The 24,306-nt window shown below is 47.3% G+C and overlaps 1 protein-coding gene across 1 annotated transcript; it reads left to right on the top strand.

Annotated features, from left to right (window-relative positions):
• Nucleotides 1-27: 27 nt before the first annotated feature.
• Nucleotides 28-24,306, top strand: trim16 (tripartite motif containing 16). The gene is made up of 9 exons (XM_072456159.1): nucleotides 28-125; nucleotides 6,731-6,963; nucleotides 7,137-7,445; nucleotides 11,032-11,127; nucleotides 11,579-11,812; nucleotides 11,924-12,095; nucleotides 16,253-16,354; nucleotides 16,526-16,814; nucleotides 22,061-24,306. Exons 2-9 carry the CDS (start codon nucleotides 6,733-6,735, stop codon nucleotides 22,902-22,904), a joined length of 2,277 nt encoding a protein of 758 aa, XP_072312260.1. The 5' UTR covers nucleotides 28-125; nucleotides 6,731-6,732; the 3' UTR covers nucleotides 22,905-24,306.

Here is a 24,306-nt window from a genome sequence, read left to right as displayed (position 1 = left end):
TCAGAGCAGAGTGTGAGAGACAGAGAAACTAAAGCAGAGTCAGAAAGCAGAGGGAGGACTAAACCCGGTCTGAACCAGGTCTAAACCCGGTCTGAACCAGGTCTAAACCCGGTCTACAACAGAAGGTAAGACACGTCTATGATTTGACAGTTTCAGGTGAAACCACAGAAACTGTTTCATCTTCTTCTGGTTTAACACGTTTTGTTTGTCTTTTACTGAGACTTTTGTGCTTTGAATTCCACTGAAGCTGAAGTGTAGTACATGTATTTACTGTGTGTACTGTGTGTACTTCATGTATTTACTGCATGTATTTACTGTGTGTACTGTGTGTACTTCATGTATTTACTGCATGTATTTACTGTGTGTACTGTGTGTACTTCATGTATTTACTGCATGTATTTACTGTGTGTACTTTATGTATTTACTGCATGTATTTACTGTGTGTACTGCATGTATTTACTGTGTACTGCATGTATTTACTGTGTGTACTTCATGTATTTACTGTGTGTACTGCATGTATGTACTGCATGTATTTACTGTGTGTACTGCATGTATTTACTGTGTGTACTGCATGTATTTACTGTGTACTGCATGTATTTACTGTGTGTACTTCATGTATTTACTGCATGTATTTACTGTGTGTACTGTGTGTACTTCATGTATTTACTGCATGTATTTACTGTGTGTACTTTATGTATTTACTGCATGTATTTACTGTGTGTACTGCATGTATTTACTGTGTACTGCATGTATTTACTGTGTACTGCATGTATTTACTGTGTACTGCATGTATTTACTGTGTGTACTGCATGTATTTACTGTGTGTACTTCATGTATTTACTGCACGTATTTACTGTGTGTACTGTGTGTACTTCATGTATTTACTGCATGTATTTACTGTGTGTACTTTATGTATTTACTGCATGTATTTACTGTGTGTACTGCATGTATTTACTGTGTACTGCATGTATTTACTGTGTACTGCATGTATTTACTGTGTACTGCATGTATTTACTGTGTGTACTGCATGTATTTACTGTGTGTACTGCATGTATTTACTGTGTGTACTTAATGTATTTACTGCATGTATTTACTGTGTGTACTGCATGTATTTACTGTGTACTGCATGTATTTACTGTGTGTACTGCATGTATTTACTGTATGTATTTACTGTGTGTACTTCATGTATTTACTGTGTGTACTGCATGTATGTACTGCATGTATTTACTGTGTGTACTTCATGTATTTACTGTGTGTACTGCATGTATTTACTGTGTGTACTTCATGTATTTACTGTGTGTACTGCATGTATGTACTGCATGTATTTACTGTGTGTACTGCATGTATTTACTGTGTGTACTGCATGTATTTACTGTGTGTACTGCATGTATGTACTGCATGTATTTACTGTGTGTACTGCATGTATTTACTATGTGTACTTCATGTATGTACTTCATGTATTTACTGTGTGTACTTCATGTATTTACTGCATGTATTTACTGTGTGTACTTCATGTATTTACTGCATGTATTTACTGTGTGTACTTCATGTATTTACTGTGTGTACTTCATGTATGTACTGCATGTATTTACTGTGTGTACTTCGTGTATTTACTGCATGTATTTACTGTGTGTACTTCATGTATTTACTGCATGTATTTACTGTGTGTACTTCATGTATTTACTGTGTGTACTTCATGTATGTACTTTATGTATTTACTGCATGTATTTACTGTGTGTACTGCATGTATGTACTGCATGTATTTACTGTGTGTACTTCATGTATTTACTGTGTGTACTGCATGTATTTACTGTGTGTACTGCATGTATTTACTGTGTGTACTGCATGTATGTACTTCATGTATGTACCGCATGTATTTACTGTTTGTACTTCATGTATGTACTTCATGTATTTACTGCATGTATTTACTGTGTGTACTTCATGTATTTACTATGTGTACTTCATGTATGTACTTAATGTATTTACTGCATGTATTTACTGTGTGTACTGCATGTATGTACTGCATGTATTTACTGTGTGTACTTCATGTATGTACTTCATGTATTTACTGCATGTATTTACTGTGTGTACTGCATGTATGTACTGCATGTATTTACTGTGTGTACTTCATGTATTTACTGCATGTATTTACTGTGTGTACTGCATGTATATACTGCATGTATTTACTGTGTGTACTTCATGTATTTACTGCATGTATTTACTGTGTGTACTTCATGTATTTACTGTGTGTACTGCATGTATTTACTGTGTGTACTTCATGTATTTACTGTGTGTACTGCATGTATTTACTGTGTGTACTGCATGTATTTACTGTGTGTACTGCATGTATTTACTGTGTGTACTGCATGTATTTACTGTGTGTACTGCATGTATTTACTGTGTGTACTGCATGTATTTACTGTGTGTACTGCATGTATTTACTGTGTGTACTGCATGTATTTACTGCATGTATATCGTGCACATTAAGGTGCTCAAACCTGGAACCCTCTGGTGTGACGTGCTGCACATAAATGGGGCAAATCAAAGGTGAAACTGATGATAGTTTAGGGGCGTGGCCGACTGAAAGGAGGCGTGGCCCTGATGACAAACAAGTACAAGTAACAACAGCAGTATTTGAATAACTCCTACCTCACATAGTCTCACTATGTGGCTCTTTAGTCTCACTATGTGGCTCTCTTTAGTCTCACTATGTGGCTCTTTAGTCTCACTATGTGGCTCTCTTTAGTCTCACTATGTGGCTCTTTAGTCTCACTATGTGGCTCTTTAGTCTCACTATGTGGCTCTTTAGTCTCACTATGTGGCTCTTTAGTCTCACTATGTGGCTCTTTAGTCTCACTATGTGGCTCTTTAGTCTCACTATGTGGCTCTTTAGTCTCACTATGTGGCTCTTTAGTCTCACTATGTGGCTCTCTTTAGTCTCACTATGTGGCTCTTTAGTCTCACTATGTGGCTCTTTAGTCTCACTATGTGGCTCTTTAGTCTCACTATGTGGCTCTTTAGTCTCACTATGTGGCTCTTTAGTCTCACTATGTGGCTCTTTAGTCTCACTATGTGGCTCTTTAGTCTCACTATGTGGCTCTTTAGTCTCACTATGTGGCTCTTTAGTCTCACTATGTGGCTCTTTAGTCTCACTATGTGGCTCTTTAGTCTCACTATGTGGCTCTTTAGTCTCACTATGTGGCTCTTTAGTCTCACTATGTGGCTCTCTTTAGTCTCACTATGTGGCTCTTTAGTCTCACTATGTGGCTCTTTAGTCTCACTATGTGGCTCTTTTTAGTCTCACTATGTGGCTCTTTAGTCTCACTATGTGGCTCTTTAGTCTCACTATGTGGCTCTTTTGTCTCACTATGTGGCTCTCTTTAGTCTCACTATGTGGCTCTTTAGTCTCACTATGTGGCTCTTTTGTCTCACTATGTGGCTCTTTTTAGTCTCACTATGTGGCTCTTTAGTCTCACTATGTGGCTCTTTAGTCTCACTATGTGGCTCTTTTGTCTCACTATGTGGCTCTTTAGTCTCACTATGTGGCTCTTTAGTCTAAACAGTCCAGAGACATAAGGGACAGAACCATTCTCTGTTCTGTTTCCCTTTTGTCCCTTTTGTCCCCTTTGTCCTGCTGTTTGGTTCTCTTCCCTCTGTTATGAGCCCAAGCCGGCTGTCCACAGACTGAGAGAGCATTCTGGACGTGTTTTTCCTCTTGTCCTCTGAGCTGGTGGACTCCTCCTCTTGTCCTCTGAGCTGGTGGACTCCTCCTCTTGTCCTCTGAGCTGGTGGACTCCTCCTCTTGTCCTCTTGGGACCTGAAAAGGAGGTCAGAGTCTTCTCAAAGTGCTCCAGGCACAGGTCGGTCACTATGGAGACGGGAGAGTCCAGATGTCCAGCAGTTTGCAGATGGAGTCGTGTGGCGTCCACCTGTGGGTGGCGTCCTCCTGTGGGTGGCGTCCTCCTGTGGGTGGCGTCCTCCTGTGGGTGGCGTCCTCCTGTAGGTGGCGTCCTGTAGGTGGCGTCCTCCTGTAGGTAGCGTCCTCCTGTGGGTGGCGTCCTCCTGTGGGTGGCGTCCTCCTGTGGGTGGCGTCCTCCTGTGGGTGGCGTCCTCCTGTAGGTGGCGTCCTCCTGTAGGTGGCGTCCTGTAGGTGGCGTCCTCCTGTAGGTAGCGTCCTCCTGTGGGTGGCGTCCTCCTGTAGGTGGCGTCCTGTAGGTGGCGTCCTCCTGTAGGTAGCGTCCTCCTGTGGGTGGCGTCCTCCTGTGGGTGGCGTCCTCCTGTGGGTGGCGTCCTCCTGTGGGTGGCGTCCTCCTGTGGGTGGCGTCCTCCTGTAGGTGGCGTCCTGTAGGTGGCGTCCTCCTGTAGGTAGCGTCCTCCTGTGGGTGGCGTCCTCCTGTAGGTGGCGTCCTGTAGGTGGCGTCCTCCTGTAGGTAGCGTCCTCCTGTGGGTGGCGTCCTCCTGTAGGTGGCGTCCTCCTGTAGGTGGCGTCCTCCTGTAGGTAGCGTCCTCCTGTAGGTGGTGTCCTCCTGTAGGTGGTGTCCTCCTGTAGGTGGTGTCCTCCTGTAGGTAGCGTCCTCCTGTGGGTGGCGTCCTCCTGTAGGTGGTGTCCTCCTGTAGGTGGTGTCCTCCTGTAGGTGGCGTCCTCAGGTGGTGTCCTCCTGTAGGTGGCGTCCTCCTGTACGTGGCGTCTTCCTGTAGGTGGTGTCCTCCTGTAGGTGGCGTCCTCCTGTAGGTGGCGTCCTCCTGTAGGTGGTGTCCTCCTGTAGGTAGTGTCCTCCTGTGGGTGGCGTCCTCCTGTGGGTGGCGTCCTCCTGTAGGTGGCGTCCTGTAGGTGGCGTCCTCCTGTAGGTAGCGTCCTCCTGTGGGTGGCGTCCTCCTGTAGGTGGCGTCCTCCTGTAGGTAGCGTCCTCCTGTAGGTGGTGTCCTCCTGTAGGTGGTGTCCTCCTGTAGGTGGCGTCCTCCTGTGGGTGGCGTCCTCCTGTAAGTGGTGTCCTCCTGTAGGTGGTGTCCTCCTGTAGGTGGCGTCCTCAGGTGGTGTCCTCCTGTAGGTGGCGTCCTCCTGTACGTGGCGTCTTCCTGTAGGTGGTGTCCTCCTGTAGGTGGCGTCCTCCTGTAGGTGGCGTCCTCCTGTAGGTGGTGTCCTCCTGTAGGTAGTGTCCTCCTGTGGGTGGCGTCCTCCTGTGGGTGGCGTCCTCCTGTAGGTGGCGTCCTGTAGGTGGCGTCCTCCTGTAGGTAGCGTCCTCCTGTGGGTGGCGTCCTCCTGTAGGTGGCGTCCTCCTGTAGGTGGCGTCCTCCTGTACGTGGCGTCTTCCTGTAGGTGGCGTCCTCCTGTAGGTGGCGTCCTCCTGTAGGTGGCGTCCTCCTGTAGGTGGTGTCCTCCTGTAGGTAGCGTCCTCCTGTGGGTGGCGTCCTCCTGTAGGTGGCGTCCTCCTGTGGGTGGTGTCCTCCTGTGGGTAGCGTCCTCCTGTGGGTGGCGTCCTCCTGTGGGTGGCGTCCTCCTGTGGGTGGCGTCCTCCTGTGGGTGGCGTCCTCCTGTGGGTGGCGTCCTCCTGTAGGTGGCGTCCTCCTGTAGGTGGCGTCCTCCTGTAGGTAGCGTCCTCCTGTGGGTGGCGTCCTCCTGTAGGTGGCGTCCTCCTGTGGGTGGCGTCCTCCTGTGGGTAGCGTCCTCCTGTGGGTGGCGTCCTCCTGTGGGTGGCGTCCTCCTGTGGGTGGCGTCCTCCTGTGGGTGGCGTCCTCCTGTGGGTGGTGTCCTCCTGTAGGTGGCGTCCTCCTGTAGGTGGCGTCCTCCTGTAGGTAGCGTCCTCCTGTGGGTGGCGTCCTCCTGTAGGTGGCGTCCTCCTGTAGGTGGCGTCTTCCTGTAGGTGGTGTCCTCCTGTAGGTGGCGTCCTCCTGTAGGTGGCGTCCTCCTGTGGGTGGTGTCCTCCTGTAGGTGGTGTCCTCCTGTAGGTGGCGTCCTCCTGTGGGTGGTGTCCTCCTGTAGGTGGCGTCCTCCTGTAGGTGGCGTCCTCCTGTGGGTGGTGTCCTCCTGTAGGTGGTGTCCTCCTGTAGGTAGCGTCCTCCTGTGGGTGGCGTCTTCCTGTAGGTGGCGTCCTCCTGTAGGTGGCGTCCTCCTGTGGGTGGCGTCCTCCTGTAGGTGGCGTCCTCCTGTAGGTAGCGTCCTCCTGTGGGTGGCGTCTTCCTGTAGGTGGCGTCCTCCTGTAGGTGGCGTCCTCCTGTGGGTGGCGTCCTCCTGTAGGTGGCGTCCTCCTGTAGGTGGCGTCCTCCTGCAGTCAGAGGTCAGAGGTCAGATGTAGGTGAAGGTCATGAAGGACACGGTTGTTAGATGTTTGGACACATTGTCTGTGATGGACACGTCTGAGAGGAACGTCTCATCAGGTCATAAACACATGGACTGTCTGTAGGACACGTCTGTGTCTGTGTGTAGGACACTGTCTGTGTGTAGGACACGTCTGTGTCTGTGTGTAGGACACTGTCTGTGTGTAGGACACGTCTGTCTGTAGGACACGTCTGTGTCTGTGTGTAGGACACGTCTGTCTGTAGGACACGTCTGTGTCTGTGTGTAGGACACGTCTGTCTGTAGGACACGTCTGTGTCTGTGTGTAGGACACGTCTGTCTGTAGGACACGTCTGTCCATCACGTTCAGATCCAGATGATGCGACTGGAGCTCGTGATTCTGTCATAAACGTGCGGAAGTCGGTTTCCAGTGATTTTCACTAAACTCTTTTTCAGACATGGAAGATCCAGGACCAGAAGCTCCCGGTCCCGGTCCCGGTCCCGGTCCCGGTCCCGGTCCCGGTCCCGGTCCCAGTCCCGGTCCCAGTCCAAGTCCAAGTAAAGTCCTGGAGAAGCCGAAACTCAATGGCACCAGTTATGTTCCTCAGGAGAACGGGACCAAGACCAGTCCAGAGACCAAGAGCGAGGATCAGAGCAAGTCCGGGTCTGGTCCAGAGGAAGAGCCAGAGGTCAGTTTACTACTAAAAACACTTAAACCCGTCTCTGTCTTCAGGACTTGTCTCGGTCTTAAACCCGTCTCTCGTCTCTGTCTTCAGGACTTGTCTCGGTCTTAAACCCGTCTCTCGTCTCTGTCTTCAGGACTTGTCTCTGTCTTAAACCCGTCTCTCGTGTCCGTCTTCAGGACCTGTCAGACTCGGTTCTGTGCGACTCGTGCATCGATGTCCCTCGCCGAGCCGTGAAGTCCTGCCTGACGTGTCTCGTGTCCTACTGCGAGTCCCACCTCCGTCCTCACCTGGAGAACCCAAAGTTCTCTCAGCACAAGCTGCTGGAGCCGCTGAGGGACATCGAGAGGAAAACCTGTGAGATCCACCACCAGAACCTGGACTGGTTCTGCGTCCCGGACCAAGAGTGTGTGTGTGAGGAGTGTGTGAGCGAGGAGCACCGGGGCCACGAGCTGAGGAGCGTGGAGCAGGCCAGGGGCCACATCCAGGTGAGAACCAGGTCTGGACCGGGTCTAAAGTCTGCTCTCTACAGTCTGCTCTCTAAAGTCTGCTCTCTAAAGTCTGCTCTCTAAAGTCTGCTCTCTAAAGTCTGCTCTCTACAGTCTGCTCTCTACAGTCTGCTCTCTACAGTCTGAACTCTAAAGTCTGAAGTCGCCCTGAGGCGAATCTGAGACGTTCCTTTGAGACGAGTCTGAACTCGCCTGAATTCCATATGTTTAAAACACAAAGTGAATCCAAGAGAGCAGACTTTAGAGAGCAGACTGTAGAGAGCAGACTTTAGAGAGCAGACTTTAGAGAGCAGACTTTAGAGAGCAGACTTTAGAGAGCAGACTGTAGAGAGCAGACTTTAGAGAGCAGACTGTAGAGAGCAGACTTTAGAGAGCAGACTGTAGAGAGCAGACTTTAGAGAGCAGACTTTAGAGAGCAGACTTTAGAGAGCAGACTTTAGAGAGCAGACTTTAGAGAGCAGACTTTAGAGAGCAGACTTTAGAGAGCAGACTTTAGAGAGCAGACTGTAGAGAGCAGACTGTAGAGAGCAGACTTTAGAGAGCAGACTTTAGAGAGCAGACTGTAGAGAGCAGACTTTAGAGAGCAGACTTTAGAGAGCAGACTGTAGAGAGCAGACTTTAGAGAGCAGACTTTAGAGAGCAGACTTTAGAGAGCAGACTTTAGAGAGCAGACTGTAGAGAGCAGACTGTAGAGAGCAGACTGTAGAGAGCAGACTTTCAGAGTCAGCTGCTTTTCTCTGTCACAAGAGCTGTAGAGAAAGAGGTTTAGACCTGGTTTAGACCTGGTTTAGTCCTGGTTTAGACCTGGTTTAGTCCTTGAAACTTAAGTGTAGGTGTGAATTCCTGCGCTGTGATTGGCTCAGAGTGACGATGGGATTATCGCGAGCAGCTGATGAAACACGAGTGTCACTTTAAAGTTCTAACAAATTATGCTCAATTCTTATTTCATAAACCAGGACTAAACCAGGACTAAACCAGGACTAAACCAGGACTAAACCAGGTCCAAACCAGGACTAAACCAGGACTAAACCAGGACTAAACCAGGTCCAAACCAGGACTAAAACAGGACTAAACCAGGACTAAACCAAGTCTAAACCAAGTCTAAACCAGATCTAAACCAAGTCTAAACCAAGACTAAACCAGGTCTAAACCAGTTCTAAACCAGGTCCAAACCAGGACTAAAACAGGACTAAACCAGTTCTAAACCAGGACTAAACCAGGTCTAAACCAGGTCTAAACCAGTTCTAAACCAGGTCTAAACCAGTTCTAAACCAGGACTAAACCAGGTCTAAACCAGGTCCAAACCAGGACTAAAACAGGACTAAACCAGGTCTAAACCAGATCTAAACCAAGTCTAAACCAAGACTAAACCAGGTCCAAACCAGGTCCAAACCAGGACTAAAACAGGACTAAACCAGGACTAAACCAGGACTAAACCAAGTCTAAACCAGGTCTAAACCAGATCTAAACCAAGTCTAAACCAAGACTAAACCAGGTCCAAACCAGGTCTAAACCAGTTCTAAACCAGGACCTTGAGGTGTTGACTCTTCTTGTTTGTTGAAGGATGTGGTTCTTCAGATTCTCTCTTTGACTCAGATGTTTTGTTCTTTACAAGTTCAGAGTTTTGTGTTTCAGAAGGTGTTGTGTGTTTCAGAAGGTGTTGTGTGTTTCAGAAGGTGTTGTGTGTTTCAGAGGTATTGTGTGTTTCAGAGGTATTGTGTGTTTCAGAGGTATTGTGTGTTTCAGAGGTATTGTGTGTTTCAGAGGTATTGTGTGTTTCAGAGGATGTCGTGTGTTTCAGAGGGTGTTGTGTGTTTCAGATGTGTTGTGTGTTTCAGAGGGTGTCGTGTGTTTCAGAGGATGTCGTGTGTTTCAGAGGGTGTTGTGTGTTTCAGATGTGTTGTGTGTTTCAGAGGGTGTCGTGTGTTTCAGAGGGTGTTGTGTGTTTCAGATGTGTTGTGTGTTTCAGAAGGTATTGTGTTTCAGAAGGTGTCGTGTGTTTCAGAAGGTGTCGTGTGTTTCAGAAGGTGTCGTGTTTTTCAGAGGGTGTCGTGTTTTTCAGAAGGTGTCGTGTGTTTCAGAAGGTGTCGTGTTTTTCAGAGGGGTCGTGTGTTTCAGAGGTGTTGAGTGTTTCAGAGGTGTGTGTGTTTCAGAGGGGTCGTGTGTTTCAGAGGTGTTGAGTGTTTCAGAGGTGTGTGTGTTTCAGAGGGGTTGTGTGTTTCAGAGGTGTTGAGTGTTTCAGAGGTGTGTGTGTTTCAGAGGGGTCGTGTGTTTCAGAGGTGTTGAGTGTTTCATAAGGTGTCGTGTGTTTCAGAGGGTGTCGTGTGTTTCAGAGGGGTCGTGTGTTTCAGAGGTGTTGAGTGTTTCAGAGGTGTTGTGTGTTTCAGAGGGTGTCGTGTGTTTCAGAGGATGTCGTGTGTTTCAGAGGTGTTGTGTGTTTCATAAGGTGTTGTGTGTTTCAGAGGGTGTCGTGTGTTTCAGAGGGTGTCGTGTGTTTCAGAGGATGTTGTGTGTTTCAGAGGATGTCGTGTGTTTCATAAGGTGTCGTGTGTTTCAGAGGGTGTCGTGTGTTTCAGAGGGTGTCGTGTGTTTCAGAGGATGTTGTGTGTTTCAGAGGATGTCGTGTGTTTCAGAGGGTGTTGTGTGTTTCAGAGGATGTCGTGTGTTTCATAAGGTGTCGTGTGTTTCAGAGAGTGTCGTGTGTTTCAGATGTGTTGTGTGTTTCAGAGGGTGTCGTGTGTTTCAGAGGGTGTTGTGTGTTTCAGATGTGTTGTGTGTTTCAGAAGGTATTGTGTTTCAGAAGGTGTCGTGTGTTTCAGAAGGTGTCGTGTGTTTCAGAAGGTGTCGTGTGTTTCAGAAGGTGTCGTGTGTTTCAGAAGGTGTCGTGTTTTTCAGAGGGGTCGTGTGTTTCAGAGGTGTTGAGTGTTTCAGAGGTGTGTGTGTTTCAGAGGGGTCGTGTGTTTCAGAGGTGTTGAGTGTTTCATAAGGTGTCGTGTGTTTCAGAGGGTGTCGTGTGTTTCATAAGGTGTCGTGTGTTTCAGAGGGTGTCGTGTGTTTCAGAGGGGTTGTGTGTTTCAGAGGTGTTGAGTGTTTCAGAGGTGTTGTGTGTTTCAGAGGGTGTCGTGTGTTTCAGAGGATGTCGTGTGTTTCAGAGATGTTGTGTGTTTCATAAGGTGTTGTGTGTTTCAGAGGGTGTCGTGTGTTTCAGAGGGTGTCGTGTGTTTCAGAGGATGTTGTGTGTTTCATAAGGTGTCGTGTGTTTCATAAGGTGTCGTGTGTTTCAGAGGGTGTCGTGTGTTTCAGAGGATGTTGTGTGTTTCAGAGGATGTCGTGTTGTCAGAAGGTGTCGTGTTTTTCAGAGGGTGTCGTGTGTTTCAGAGGATGTCGTGTGTTTCAGAGGTGTTGTGTGTTTCAGAGGATGTCGTGTGTTTCAGAGGTGTTGAGTGTTTCAGAGGATGTCGTGTGTTTCAGAAGGTGTCGTGTTTTTCAGAGGGTGTCGTGTGTTTCAGAGGATGTCGTGTGTTTCAGAGGTGTTGTGTGTTTCATAAGGTGTTGTGTGTTTCAGAGGGAGCTGAAGCAGAAGCAGAATGAGATGGTGAAGACGGTTGCAGCGGCTGAAACTGCCATCACTAAACTGCAGCAGAACACGGTTTCTATAGAAGTACGAACACGACCTTTAACCTCCAGCTCCAATGTCACATGACCAACAGCCACTGGTTCTCCTCCTCCTGACTCTCTGACCTTCTCTCTTCTCCTCCGGTTCTCCTCCTCTGGTTCTCCTCCTCTGGTTCTCCTCCTCTGGTTCTCCTCTGGTTCTCATCCTCTGGTTCTCCTCCTCTGGTTCTCCTCCTCTGGTTCTCCTCTGGTTCTCCTCCTCTGGTTCTCCTCCTCTGGTTCTCCTCCTCTGGTTCTCCTCCTCTGGTTCTCCTCCTCTGGTTCTCCTCTGGTTCTCCTCTGGTTCTCCTCTGGTTCTCCTCTGGTTCTCCTCCTCTGGTTCTCCTCCTCTGGTTCTCCTCTGGTTCTCCTCTGGTTCTCCTCTGGTTCTCCTCCTCTGGTTCTCCTCCTCTGGTTCTCCTCCTCCTGACCCTCTGACCTCCTCCTCTCCTCCTCAGAACTCTGTGACTGAGGTGCGGTCAGTGGTGGACGCTCACTTCGAGCAGCTCTCTGTGGCGGTGGAGAAGACCAAACGTTGTGTGATGGAGGTGCTGGAGGCGGAGCAGAAACAGGCGGTGCAACAGGCGGACGGGATCAGAGTTCATCTGGAGAACCGACTGTCAGAGCTGAGGAGAACCCAGAACCAGGTCCAGAAGATCAGCCGCAGCAAGAACAGCCTGGACTTCCTGCAGGTGAGGCCCCCAACCAGGTCTATGAGGGCCTCACACCTGAGGGCCTCAGGTGTGAGGCCCTCACACCTGAGGGCCTCACACCTGAGGGCCTCACATGTGGTATGTTTCCAGGAGTACCGTGAGTGGAAGCTGGAGGGCGCTGACACGTCTCTTCCCGGCGTTTGCATCGAACTCAAAGACAGTTTAAAGTTCTTCAGTAAAATCATCACCGAGTCGACGGACAAAGTGTGCGTCGCCATGGAGACCGAGTTCACCCAGAAGCTCAAAGACGCCTGCGCCAACGGTGAGAACCAGAACCAAGAACTGCAGAGAAACGGAAAGAAAATGGTGGAAAGTTTGAGGGGAAAATGTAGAACATTTTGGTCGAATTGGTGCATAATTTAAACAGAAAATGAAGTTTTGAGGAGAAGGTGAAGATGAGGAACATGTGAGAAGTGAAGAGGAAGAGCAGAATGTGGAGAGTAAGTGAGAGAGCAGAGGAGCACAAACAACAAGCCTGGTTTAGTCCTGGTTTAGTCCTGGTTTAGACCTGGTTTAGACCTGGATTAGACCTGGTTTAGTCCTGGATTAGTCCTGGTTTAGACCTGGATTAGTCCTGGTTTAGACCTGGATTAGACCTGGTTTAGTCCTGGTTTAGACCTGGTTTAGACCTGGATTAGACCTGGTTTAGTCCTGGATTAGTCCTGGTTTAGACCTGGATTAGTCCTGGTTTAGACCTGGATTAGACCTGGTTTAGTCCTGGTTTAGACCTGGTTTAGACCTGGATTAGACCTGGATTAGTCCTGGTTTAGACCTGGTTTAGACCTGGTTTAGTCCTGGTTTAGACCTGGATTAGTCCTGGTTTAGACCTGGATTAGTCCTGGATTAGTCCTGGTTTAGTCCTGGTTTAGACCTGGTTTAGACCTGGTTTAGTCCTGGTTTAGTCCTGGTTTAGACCTGGTTTAGACCTGGTTTAGACCTGGATTAGTCCTGGATTAGTCCTGGTTTAGACCTGGATTAGTCCTGGTTTAGACCTGGTTTAGTCCTGGTTTAGTCCTGGTTTAGTCCTGGTTTAGACCTGGTTTAGACCTGGTTTAGTCCTGGTTTAGTCCTGGTTTAGACCTGGTTTAGACCTGGATTAGTCCTGGATTAGTCCTGGTTTAGTCCTGGTTTAGACCTGGTTTAGTCCTGGTTTAGTCCTGGTTTAGTCCTGGTTTAGACCTGGTTTAGACCTGGTTTAGACCTGGATTAGTCCTGGTTTAGACCTGGATTAGTCCTGGTTTAGACCTGGTTTAGTCCTGGTTTAGACCTGGATTAGTCCTGGTTTAGTCCTGGTTTAGACCTGGTTTAGACCTGGATTAGTCCTGGTTTAGACCTGGATTAGTCCTGGTTTAGACCTGGTTTAGACCTGGTTTAGACCTGGTTTAGACCTGGTTTAGACCTGGTTTAGACCTGGATTAGTCCTGGTTTAGACCTGGATTAGTCCTGGTTTAGACCTGGATTAGTCCTGGTTTAGACCTGGTTTAGACCTGGTTTGGACCTGGTTTAGTCCTGGTTTAGTCCTGGTTTAGACCTGGTTTAGACCTGGTTTAGTCCTGGTTTAGACCTGGTTTAGACCTGGATTAGTCCTGGTTTAGACCTGGTTTAGTCCTGGTTTAGACCTGGTTTAGACCTGGTTTAGACCTGGATTAGTCCTGGATTAGTCCTGGTTTAGACCTGGATTAGTCCTGGTTTAGACCTGGTTTAGTCCTGGTTTAGACCTGGATTAGTCCTGGTTTAGTCCTGGTTTAGACCTGGTTTAGACCTGGATTAGTCCTGGTTTAGACCTGGATTAGTCCTGGTTTAGACCTGGTTTAGTCCTGGTTTAGTCCTGGTTTAGACCTGGATTAGTCCTGGTTTAGACCTGGATTAGTCCTGGTTTAGACCTGGTTTAGACCTGGTTTGGACCTGGTTTAGTCCTGGTTTAGTCCTGGTTTAGACCTGGTTTAGACCTGGATTAGTCCTGGATTAGTCCTGGTTTAGACCTGGTTTAGACCTGGTTTAGACCTGGTTTGGACCTGGTTTGGACCTGGTTTAGTCCTGGTTTAGACCTGGATTAGTCCTGGTTTAGTCCTGGTTTAGACTTGGTTTAGACACTTGGTTTAGTCCTGGTTTAGACTTGGTTTAGACACTTGGTTTAGTCCTGGTTTAGACCTGGTTTAGTCCTGGTTTAGTCCTGGTTTAGTCCTGGTTTAGTCCTGGTTTAGTCCTGGTTTAGACATGGTTTAGTCCTGGTTTAGTCCTGGTTTAGACCTGGATTAGTCCTGGTTTAGACCTGGTTTAGACCTGGATTAGTCCTGGTTTAGACCTGGATTAGTCCTGGTTTAGACCTGGATTAGTCCTGGTTTAGACCTGGTTTAGACCTGGATTAGTCCTGGATTAGTCCTGGTTTAGTCCTGGTTTAGACCTGGTTTAGTCCTGGTTTAGTCCTGGTTTAGTCCTGGTTTAGACCTGGTTTAGACCTGGTTTAGACCTGGATTATTCCTGGATTAGTCCTGGTTTAGACCTGGATTAGTCCTGGTTTAGACCTGGTTTAGTCCTGGTTTAGACCTGGATTAGTCCTGGTTTAGTCCTGGTTTAGACCTGGTTTAGACCTGGATTAGTCCTGGTTTAGACCTGGATTAGTCCTGGTTTAGACCTGGTTTAGACCTGGTTTAGACCTGGTTTAGACCTGGTTTAGACCTGGTTTAGTCCTGGTTTAGACCTGGTTTAGACCTGGATTAGTCCTGGTTTAGACCTGGATTAGTCCTGGTTTAGACCTGGATTAGTCCTGGTTTAGACCTGGTTTAGACCTGGTTTGGACCTGGTTTAGTCCTGGTTTAGTCCTGGTTTAGTCCTGGTTTAGACCTGGTTTAGACCTGGTTTAGACCTGGTTTAGACCTGGTTTAGACCTCGATTAGTCCTGGTTTAGACCTGGTTTAGTCCTGGTTTAGACCTGGTTTAGACCTGGTTTAGACCTGGATTAGTCCTGGATTAGTCCTGGTTTAGACCTGGATTAGTCCTGGTTTAGACCTGGTTTAGTCCTGGTTTAGACCTGGATTAGTCCTGGTTTAGTCCTGGTTTAGACCTGGTTTAGACCTGGATTAGTCCTGGTTTAGACCTGGTTTAGTCCTGGTTTAGTCCTGGTTTAGACCTGGATTAGTCCTGGTTTAGACCTGGATTAGTCCTGGTTTAGACCTGGTTTAGACCTGGTTTGGACCTGGTTTAGTCCTGGTTTAGTCCTGGTTTAGACCTGGTTTAGACCTGGATTAGTCCTGGATTAGTCCTGGTTTAGACCTGGTTTAGACCTGGTTTAGACCTGGTTTGGACCTGGTTTAGTCCTGGTTTAGTCCTGGTTTAGACCTGGTTTAGACCTGGATTAGTCCTGGTTTAGATCTGGATTAGTCCTGGTTTAGTCCTGGTTTAGACTTGGTTTAGACACTTGGTTTAGTCCTGGTTTAGACCTGGTTTAGACCTGGATTAGTCCTGGATTAGTCCTGGTTTAGACCTGGTTTAGACCTGGTTTAGACCTGGTTTGGACCTGGTTTAGTCCTGGTTTAGTCCTGGTTTAGACCTGGTTTAGTCCTGGTTTAGACATGGTTTAGTCCTGGTTTAGTCCTGGTTTAGCCCTGGTTTAGACCTGGTTTAGACCTGGATTAGACCTGGATTAGTCCTGGTTTAGACCTGGATTAGTCCTGGTTTAGTCCTGGTTTAGTCCTGGTTTAGTCCTGGTTTAGTCCTGGTTTAGTCCTGGTTCAGGTCCACACACGTCTCATGAGGAGGTGAGGAATGTGGACAGAACATGTGACATTGTCTTGTTAAACAAGCCTGAGCTGACACACCTGAGAGGACACCAGGGGGCGGAGTCGAGCAGCTGTGTCACGTGTCATGTGACACTAGAGAGGACACCAGGGGGCGGAGTCGAGCAGCTGTGTCACGTGTCATGTGACACTAGAGAGGACACCAGGGGGCGGAGTCGAGCAGCTGTGTCACGTGTCATGTGACACTAGAGAGGACACCAGGGGGCGGAGTCGAGCAGCTGTGTCACGTGTCATGTGACACTAGAGAGGACACCAGGGGGCGGAGTCGAGCAGCTGTGTCACGTGTCATGTGACACTAGAGGACACCAGGGGGCGGAGTCGAGCAGCTGTGTCACGTGTCATGTGACACTAGAGGACACCAGGGGGCGGAGTCGAGCAGCTGTGTCACGTGTCATGTGACACTAGAGAGGACACCAGGGGGCGGAGTCGAGCAGCTGTGTCACGTGTCATGTGACACTAGAGCGGACACCAGGGGGCGGAGTCGAGCAGCTGTGTCACGTGTCATGTGACACTAGAGCGGACACCAGGGGGCGGAGTCGAGCAGCTGTGTCACGTGTCATGTGACACTAGAGGACACCAGGGGGCGGAGTCGAGCAGCTGTGTCACGTGTCATGTGTTTCAGGTGAATCTGGTTTGGGGATCAAGACGACGGTGCAGAAGATGAACGCGGTGGAACGTAACCAGAGTTTACCAGATCCACAGAGCCGAGTCGACCTGCTGCAGTGTGAGTCACAAGCGCCGCGTTCACACTCATGCTAACTCACATGTGGAGCTTTAGCCACACAAAGTCAGCAAAGCACGTTAGCGACAGCCACTTCCTGTTTATCGCTTTGTCAAGAGCCACAATCTGATACTTCCACTTTCCCCTGAACTCAGCTCAACTTCTCCTTTGCAGACGCTAAATGGTTCTCGTTCGACGGGAACACGGCGCATAAGTTCCTGCGTCTGATGGAGGAGAACCGTAAAGTGACCAACACGACGCCGTGGCAACACCCGCACCCGGACCACGACGAGCGCTTCGACCACTGGAGGCAGGTCCTGGCCGCCGAGTCCATCTACCTGGACCGGACGTACCTGGAGCTGGACTTCAGCGGTGAGGGAACCTACCTGGGCGTGGCCTACAAGAGCATCCCGCGCAAGGGAAGCGAGAGCAGCGGCTGCCTCTGCTCCAACAGCGCCTCCTGGTGAGTCACATGGAACTACAGCAGCTCACTCGGTGGCAGAGTGGGGAGCACGTGTGCCAGTGCAGCGTCAGCTTGACTTCATTTCACGCCGCGCTGGACGATAAAGCCAAAGAATCTTAAAAAGAGAAACAAAACTAGAAGATAAAGTCAGAACATAAAACGCTCCATGTTGACCTTCATATTGACCTCCATGTTGACCTTCATGTTGACCTTCATATTGACCTCCATGTTGACCTTCATGTTGACCTCCATGTTGACCCTCATGTTGACCCTCATGTTGACCTTCATGTTGACCCTCATGTTGACCCTCATGTTGACCTTCATGTTGACCTTCATGTTGACCTCCATGTTGACCTCCATGTTGACCTCCATGTTGACCTTCATGTTGACCTCCATGTTGACCCTCATGTTGACCTTCATGTTGACCTCCATGTTGACCTTCATGTTGACCCTCATGTTGACCTTCATGTTGACCTTCATGTTGACCCTCATGTTGACCTTCATGTTGACCTCCATGTTGACCTCCATGTTGACCTTCATGTTGACCTCCATGTTGACCTCCATCTTGACCTTCATGTTGACCTCCATGTTGACCTCCATGTTGACCTCCATCTTGACTTCCATGTTGACCTCCATGTTGACTTCCATGTTGACCTTCATGTTGACCTCCATGTTGACCTCCATGTTGACCTTCATGTTGACTTCCATGTTGACCTTCATGTTGACCTTCATGTTGACCTTCATGTTGACCTCCATGTTGACCTCCATGTTGACCTCCATGTTGACTTCCATGTTGACTTCCATGTTGACCTCCATGTTGACTTCCATGTTGACCTTCATGTTGACCTCCATGTTGACCTCCATGTTGACCTTCATGTTGACTTCCATGTTGACCTTCATGTTGACCTTCATGTTGACCTCCATGTTGACCTCCATGTTGACCTCCATGTTGACCTCCATGTTGACTTCCATGTTGACTTACATTTTGACCTTCATGTTGACCTTCATGTTGACCTCCATGTTGACCACCATATTGATCTTCATGTTGACATGTTGACCTCCATGTTGACCTCCATGTTGACTTCCATGTTGACCTCCATGTTGACCTCCATGTTGACCTCCATGTTGACCTCCATGTTGACCTTCATGTTGACCTTCATGTTGACCTCCATGTTGACCTTCATGTTGACTTCCATGTTGACCTTCATGTTGACCTTCATGTTGACCTTCATGTTGACCTCCATGTTGACCTCCATGTTGACCTCCATGTTGACTTCCATGTTGACTTACATTTTGACCTTCATGTTGACCTTCATGTTGACCTCCATGTTGACCACCATATTGATCTTCATGTTGACATGTTGACCTCCATGTTGACCTCCATGTTGACTTCCATGTTGACCTCCATGTTGACCTCCATGTTGACCTCCATGTTGACCCTCATGTTGACCTTCATGTTGACCTCCATGTTGACCTCCATGTTGACCTCCATGTTGACCTTCATGTTGACTTCCATGTTGACCTTCATGTTGACCTTCATGTTGACCTCCATGTTGACCTCCATGTTGACCTCCATGTTGACCTCCATGTTGACTTCCATGTTGACTTACATTTTGACCTTCATGTTGACCTTCATGTTGACCTCCATGTTGACCACCATATTGATCTTCATGTTGACATGTTGACCTCCATGTTGACCTCCATGTTGACTTCCATGTTGACCTCCATGTTGACCTCCATGTTGACCTCCATGTTGACCCTCATGTTGACCTTCATGTTGACCTCCATGTTGACCTCCATGTTGACCTCCATGTTGACCTTCATGTTGACTTCCATGTTGACCTTCATGTTGACCTTCATGTTGACCTCCATGTTGACCTCCATGTTGACCTCCATGTTGACCTCCATGTTGACTTCCATGTTGACTTACATTTTGACCTTCATGTTGACCTTCATGTTGACCTCCATGTTGACCACCATATTGATCTTCATGTTGACATGTTGACCTCCATGTTGACCTCCATGTTGACTTCCATGTTGACCTCCATGTTGACCTCCATGTTGACCTCCATGTTGACCCTCATGTTGACCTTCATGTTGACCTCCATGTTGACCTCCATGTTGACCTCCATGTTGACCTTCATGTTGACTTCCATGTTGACCTTCATGTTGACCTTCATGTTGACCTCCATGTTGACCTCCATGTTGACCTCCATGTTGACTTCCATGTTGACTTACATTTTGACCTTCATGTTGACCTTCATGTTGACCTCCATGTTGACCACCATATTGATCTTCATGTTGACATGTTGACCTCCATGTTGACCTCCATGTTGACTTCCATGTTGACCTCCATGTTGACCTCCATGTTGACCTCCATGTTGACCTCCATGTTGACCTTCATGTTGACCTCCATGTTGACCCTCATGTTGACCTTCATGTTGACCTCCATGTTGACCTTCATGTTGACCCTCATGTTGACCTTCATGTTGACCTTCATGTTGACCCTCATGTTGACCTTCATGTTGACCTCCATGTTGACCTCCATGTTGACCTTCATGTTGACCTCCATGTTGACCTCCATCTTGACCTTCATGTTGACCTCCATGTTGACCTCCATGTTGACCTCCATCTTGACTTCCATGTTGACCTCCATGTTGACTTCCATGTTGACCTTCATGTTGACCTCCATGTTGACCTCCATGTTGACTTCCATGTTGACTTCCATGTTGACCTCCATGTTGACTTCCATGTTGACCTTCATGTTGACCTCCATGTTGACCTCCATGTTGACCTTCATGTTGACTTCCATGTTGACCTTCATGTTGACCTTCATGTTGACCTCCATGTTGACCTCCATGTTGACCTCCATGTTGACCTCCATGTTGACTTCCATGTTGACTTACATTTTGACCTTCATGTTGACCTTCATGTTGACCTCCATGTTGACCACCATATTGATCTTCATGTTGACATGTTGACCTCCATGTTGACCTCCATGTTGACTTCCATGTTGACCTCCATGTTGACCTCCATGTTGACCTCCATGTTGACCTCCATGTTGACCTTCATGTTGACCTTCATGTTGACCTCCATGTTGACCTTCATGTTGACTTCCATGTTGACCTTCATGTTGACCTTCATGTTGACCTTCATGTTGACCTCCATGTTGACCTCCATGTTGACCTCCATGTTGACTTCCATGTTGACTTACATTTTGACCTTCATGTTGACCTTCATGTTGACCTCCATGTTGACCACCATATTGATCTTCATGTTGACATGTTGACCTCCATGTTGACCTCCATGTTGACTTCCATGTTGACCTCCATGTTGACCTCCATGTTGACCTCCATGTTGACCCTCATGTTGACCTTCATGTTGACCTCCATGTTGACCTCCATGTTGACCTCCATGTTGACCTTCATGTTGACTTCCATGTTGACCTTCATGTTGACCTTCATGTTGACCTCCATGTTGACCTCCATGTTGACCTCCATGTTGACCTCCATGTTGACTTCCATGTTGACTTACATTTTGACCTTCATGTTGACCTTCATGTTGACCTCCATGTTGACCACCATATTGATCTTCATGTTGACATGTTGACCTCCATGTTGACCTCCATGTTGACTTCCATGTTGACCTCCATGTTGACCTCCATGTTGACCTCCATGTTGACCCTCATGTTGACCTTCATGTTGACCTCCATGTTGACCTCCATGTTGACCTCCATGTTGACCTTCATGTTGACTTCCATGTTGACCTTCATGTTGACCTTCATGTTGACCTCCATGTTGACCTCCATGTTGACCTCCATGTTGACCTCCATGTTGACTTCCATGTTGACTTACATTTTGACCTTCATGTTGACCTTCATGTTGACCTCCATGTTGACCACCATATTGATCTTCATGTTGACATGTTGACCTCCATGTTGACCTCCATGTTGACTTCCATGTTGACCTCCATGTTGACTTCCATGTTGACCTCCATGTTGACCCTCATGTTGACCTTCATGTTGACCTCCATGTTGACCTCCATGTTGACCTCCATGTTGACCTTCATGTTGACTTCCATGTTGACCTTCATGTTGACCTTCATGTTGACCTCCATGTTGACCTCCATGTTGACCTCCATGTTGACCTCCATGTTGACTTCCATGTTGACTTACATTTTGACCTTCATGTTGACCTTCATGTTGACCTCCATGTTGACCACCATATTGATCTTCATGTTGACATGTTGACCTCCATGTTGACCTCCATGTTGACTTCCATGTTGACCTCCATGTTGACCTCCATGTTGACCTCCATGTTGACCCTCATGTTGACCTTCATGTTGACCTCCATGTTGACCTCCATGTTGACCTCCATGTTGACCTTCATGTTGACTTCCATGTTGACCTTCATGTTGACCTTCATGTTGACCTCCATGTTGACCTCCATGTTGACCTCCATGTTGACCTCCATGTTGACTTCCATGTTGACTTACATTTTGACCTTCATGTTGACCTTCATGTTGACCTCCATGTTGACCACCATATTGATCTTCATGTTGACATGTTGACCTCCATGTTGACCTCCATGTTGACTTCCATGTTGACCTCCATGTTGACCTCCATGTTGACCTCCATGTTGACCCTCATGTTGACCTTCATGTTGACCTCCATGTTGACCTCCATGTTGACCTCCATGTTGACCTTCATGTTGACTTCCATGTTGACCTTCATGTTGACCTTCATGTTGACCTCCATGTTGACCTCCATGTTGACCTCCATGTTGACTTCCATGTTGACTTACATTTTGACCTTCATGTTGACCTTCATGTTGACCTCCATGTTGACCACCATATTGATCTTCATGTTGACATGTTGACCTCCATGTTGACCTCCATGTTGACTTCCATGTTGACCTCCATGTTGACCTCCATGTTGACCTCCATGTTGACCTCCATGTTGACCTTCATGTTGACCTCCATGTTGACCTCCATGTTGACCCTCATGTTGATCTCCATGTTGACCTACATTTTGACCTCCATTTTGACCTCCATGTTGACCTCCATGTTGACTACCATGTTGACCTTCATGTTGACCTCCATGTTGACCTCCATGTTGACCCTCATGTTGATCTCCATGTTGACCTACATTTTGACCTCCATGTTGACCTCCATGTTGACCTCCATGTTGACCTCCATGTTGACCTCCATGTTGACCTCCATGTTGACCTCCATGTTGACCTTCTCAGGTGTCTGCAGTGGAGCGGTAAATCTTTCTCGGCGTGGCACAACGACGTGGAGCTGCCCTTGAGCGGCTCCAGCGGCTCCAGCGTCCCTAGGTTCTCCCGCGTGGGCGTGTACGTGGACCACGTGGGCGGGCGCCTGCGCTTCTACGGTCTGCGCGCGGGCGACAACGGCGACAGTGGCGACGTGATCTGGCTCATCCACGAGTTCACGGCACAGTTCAGGGAGCCGCTGTATCCCGCCTTCTTCCTCTCGAAGAAGGAGAACTCTGTGACTCTGGTGCCTCCAGGAGAAGCTCTGAAGAGCAGCTCAGCGCCGGCCACGCCCCCGAGCTCCCGCAGCAACGCTAACAACAACGCTAACGCTAATAATAATAATAATAATAATGCTAACACTTCTCCAGACTGCGATCCAACATCTGAACCTGCAGAAAACAGTGCTAAAAGTGAAGCTAGTGATGCTAATGATGCTAATGATAAGTCTCCCAGCTCTTCTCAAACAGGAAGCTCAGCGGCTAAAGAGGATGCTAGTGATGCTAAAAATGCTAATGATGCTAATGATGCTAATGATAAGTCTCCCAGCTCTTCTCAAACAGGAAGCTCAGCGGCTAAAGAGGATACTAGTGATGCTAAAAATGCTAATGATGCTAATGATGCTAATAATGCTAATGATAAGTCTCCCAGCTCTTCTCAAACAGGAAGCTCAGCGGCTAAAGAGGATGCTAGTGATGCTAAAAATGCTAATGCTAATAATAGAAATGGGAAAGCTAACTCTTCTCAAACAGAAAGCTCAGCGGCTAAAGAGGAGGCTAATGATGCTAAAAATGCTCATAAAGAAATGGGTAAATAAAAGACAAAATGGCCGTGCAGTAGAAAATAAAATCAGGATTAGAAACATTATCTTAATTCAAAATAAATTCATAACATTTTACTTGGTTTATGTTGAAATAGTTTTGATGTACATGCTTAAAAACAAAGGCATGAGGCAGCTGCGCCGAATGCTAACGCGTCTCCAAACTGCGCTAAAAGTTAAGCTAGTTCTGGTCAAAATGCTAATAATGCTAATAAGCAATAATAATAATAATAATTAGAAAGTTAATGCTCAACAGCCAATCGTTGCCAAAAATTATGGTAGTGGTGCTAAAAATGCTAATAAAGAAAGATAAAAATAACAAAAAGGATATAAAAAAAGGAATAATTAACTGAATAATATTTAAATGTGTGTGAGACTAGTTTAGATTAAGGTGATGATATAACAATAGAAGAGTACGCAATAGACCGTCTGAAGTAAACGCCATGTCATGTGACCCACTCGCCACCCGCGGCCATTTTGGATCCAGCCTGACCGTAAACGCAAAAGCAAATCTGCATAAACGGCTCAAACATCAGAACAGTCTAACACTAATATGTTTATGTTCCAGAATGTTGCGGCGTCGCGTGAAATGCTAGTCAACGATTAGCATTTGTGATCAGCGTTTGTGATTGGCATTCAGGTTAGCCGACTCAGAAAGCTTCTAACAGCTGAAACATGTGCTCCGGGCATCTGAAGCCTTCCCTGCGTTTGCTAACAAAGATAACAGAGCTAACAGAGCTAAAAGAGCTAACACAGCTAACACAGCTAACAGAGCTAACACAGCTAACACAGCTAACAGAGCCGCGCTGATACAATGATATTTTCAGGTGATTTAGAGCGTTCATTGCTAACGCTAATGAACGTCTCTGCTCTTTATACGCTCGCTAACATCGCCGCGCGCTGTCCTGCCTCAGACCGACACTTTCAGGCAACGTTTGAGAATCGTTTTTGCGTAAAACGGCACTAAGCGGAAAGAATTAACTCAGAGAAACCATTATAAACCCTTTAGGAATGCGACGACGTGCGACGTGAAGCCAAATCATCTCAAACTAGTCTGAATATCGTCCAATTGGGTTAAATCGAGTCACAAACTAAAGAATCTGAGTCATTTTAACTCTTTAGCTCTTTTAGGTGGAAGAGACTTTTATTTTACTCAAACTGATCTAATTATGTTTGTTATTTGTGCAAAGTTCCACCGGCGATGATGAAAATAATAATAATAATACTGTGTGTACGATAAAAACTACAGGACACTTTAGAACTCTTATTTTGACAGCTTCCTCTTTCCTGTTTGACTTTACACTGGATAAACATGTTACATTTAAAACAGATAAAGTCATAATGAGTGTTTACATTTGAGTATTTTATATTTTTTACAGGATTTTCAGGGGATGCACTG

This window comes from Eucyclogobius newberryi, unplaced genomic scaffold (assembly GCF_026437365.1).
Source record: "Eucyclogobius newberryi isolate DKJ021-1_F unplaced genomic scaffold, fEucNew1.0.hap1 SCAF_20, whole genome shotgun sequence".
NCBI classification, from domain to species: domain Eukaryota; kingdom Metazoa; phylum Chordata; class Actinopteri; order Gobiiformes; family Gobiidae; genus Eucyclogobius; species Eucyclogobius newberryi.
The sequence above is the reverse complement of the archived record's forward strand: the minus strand, read 5'-3'. Positions and strand labels throughout refer to the sequence as shown.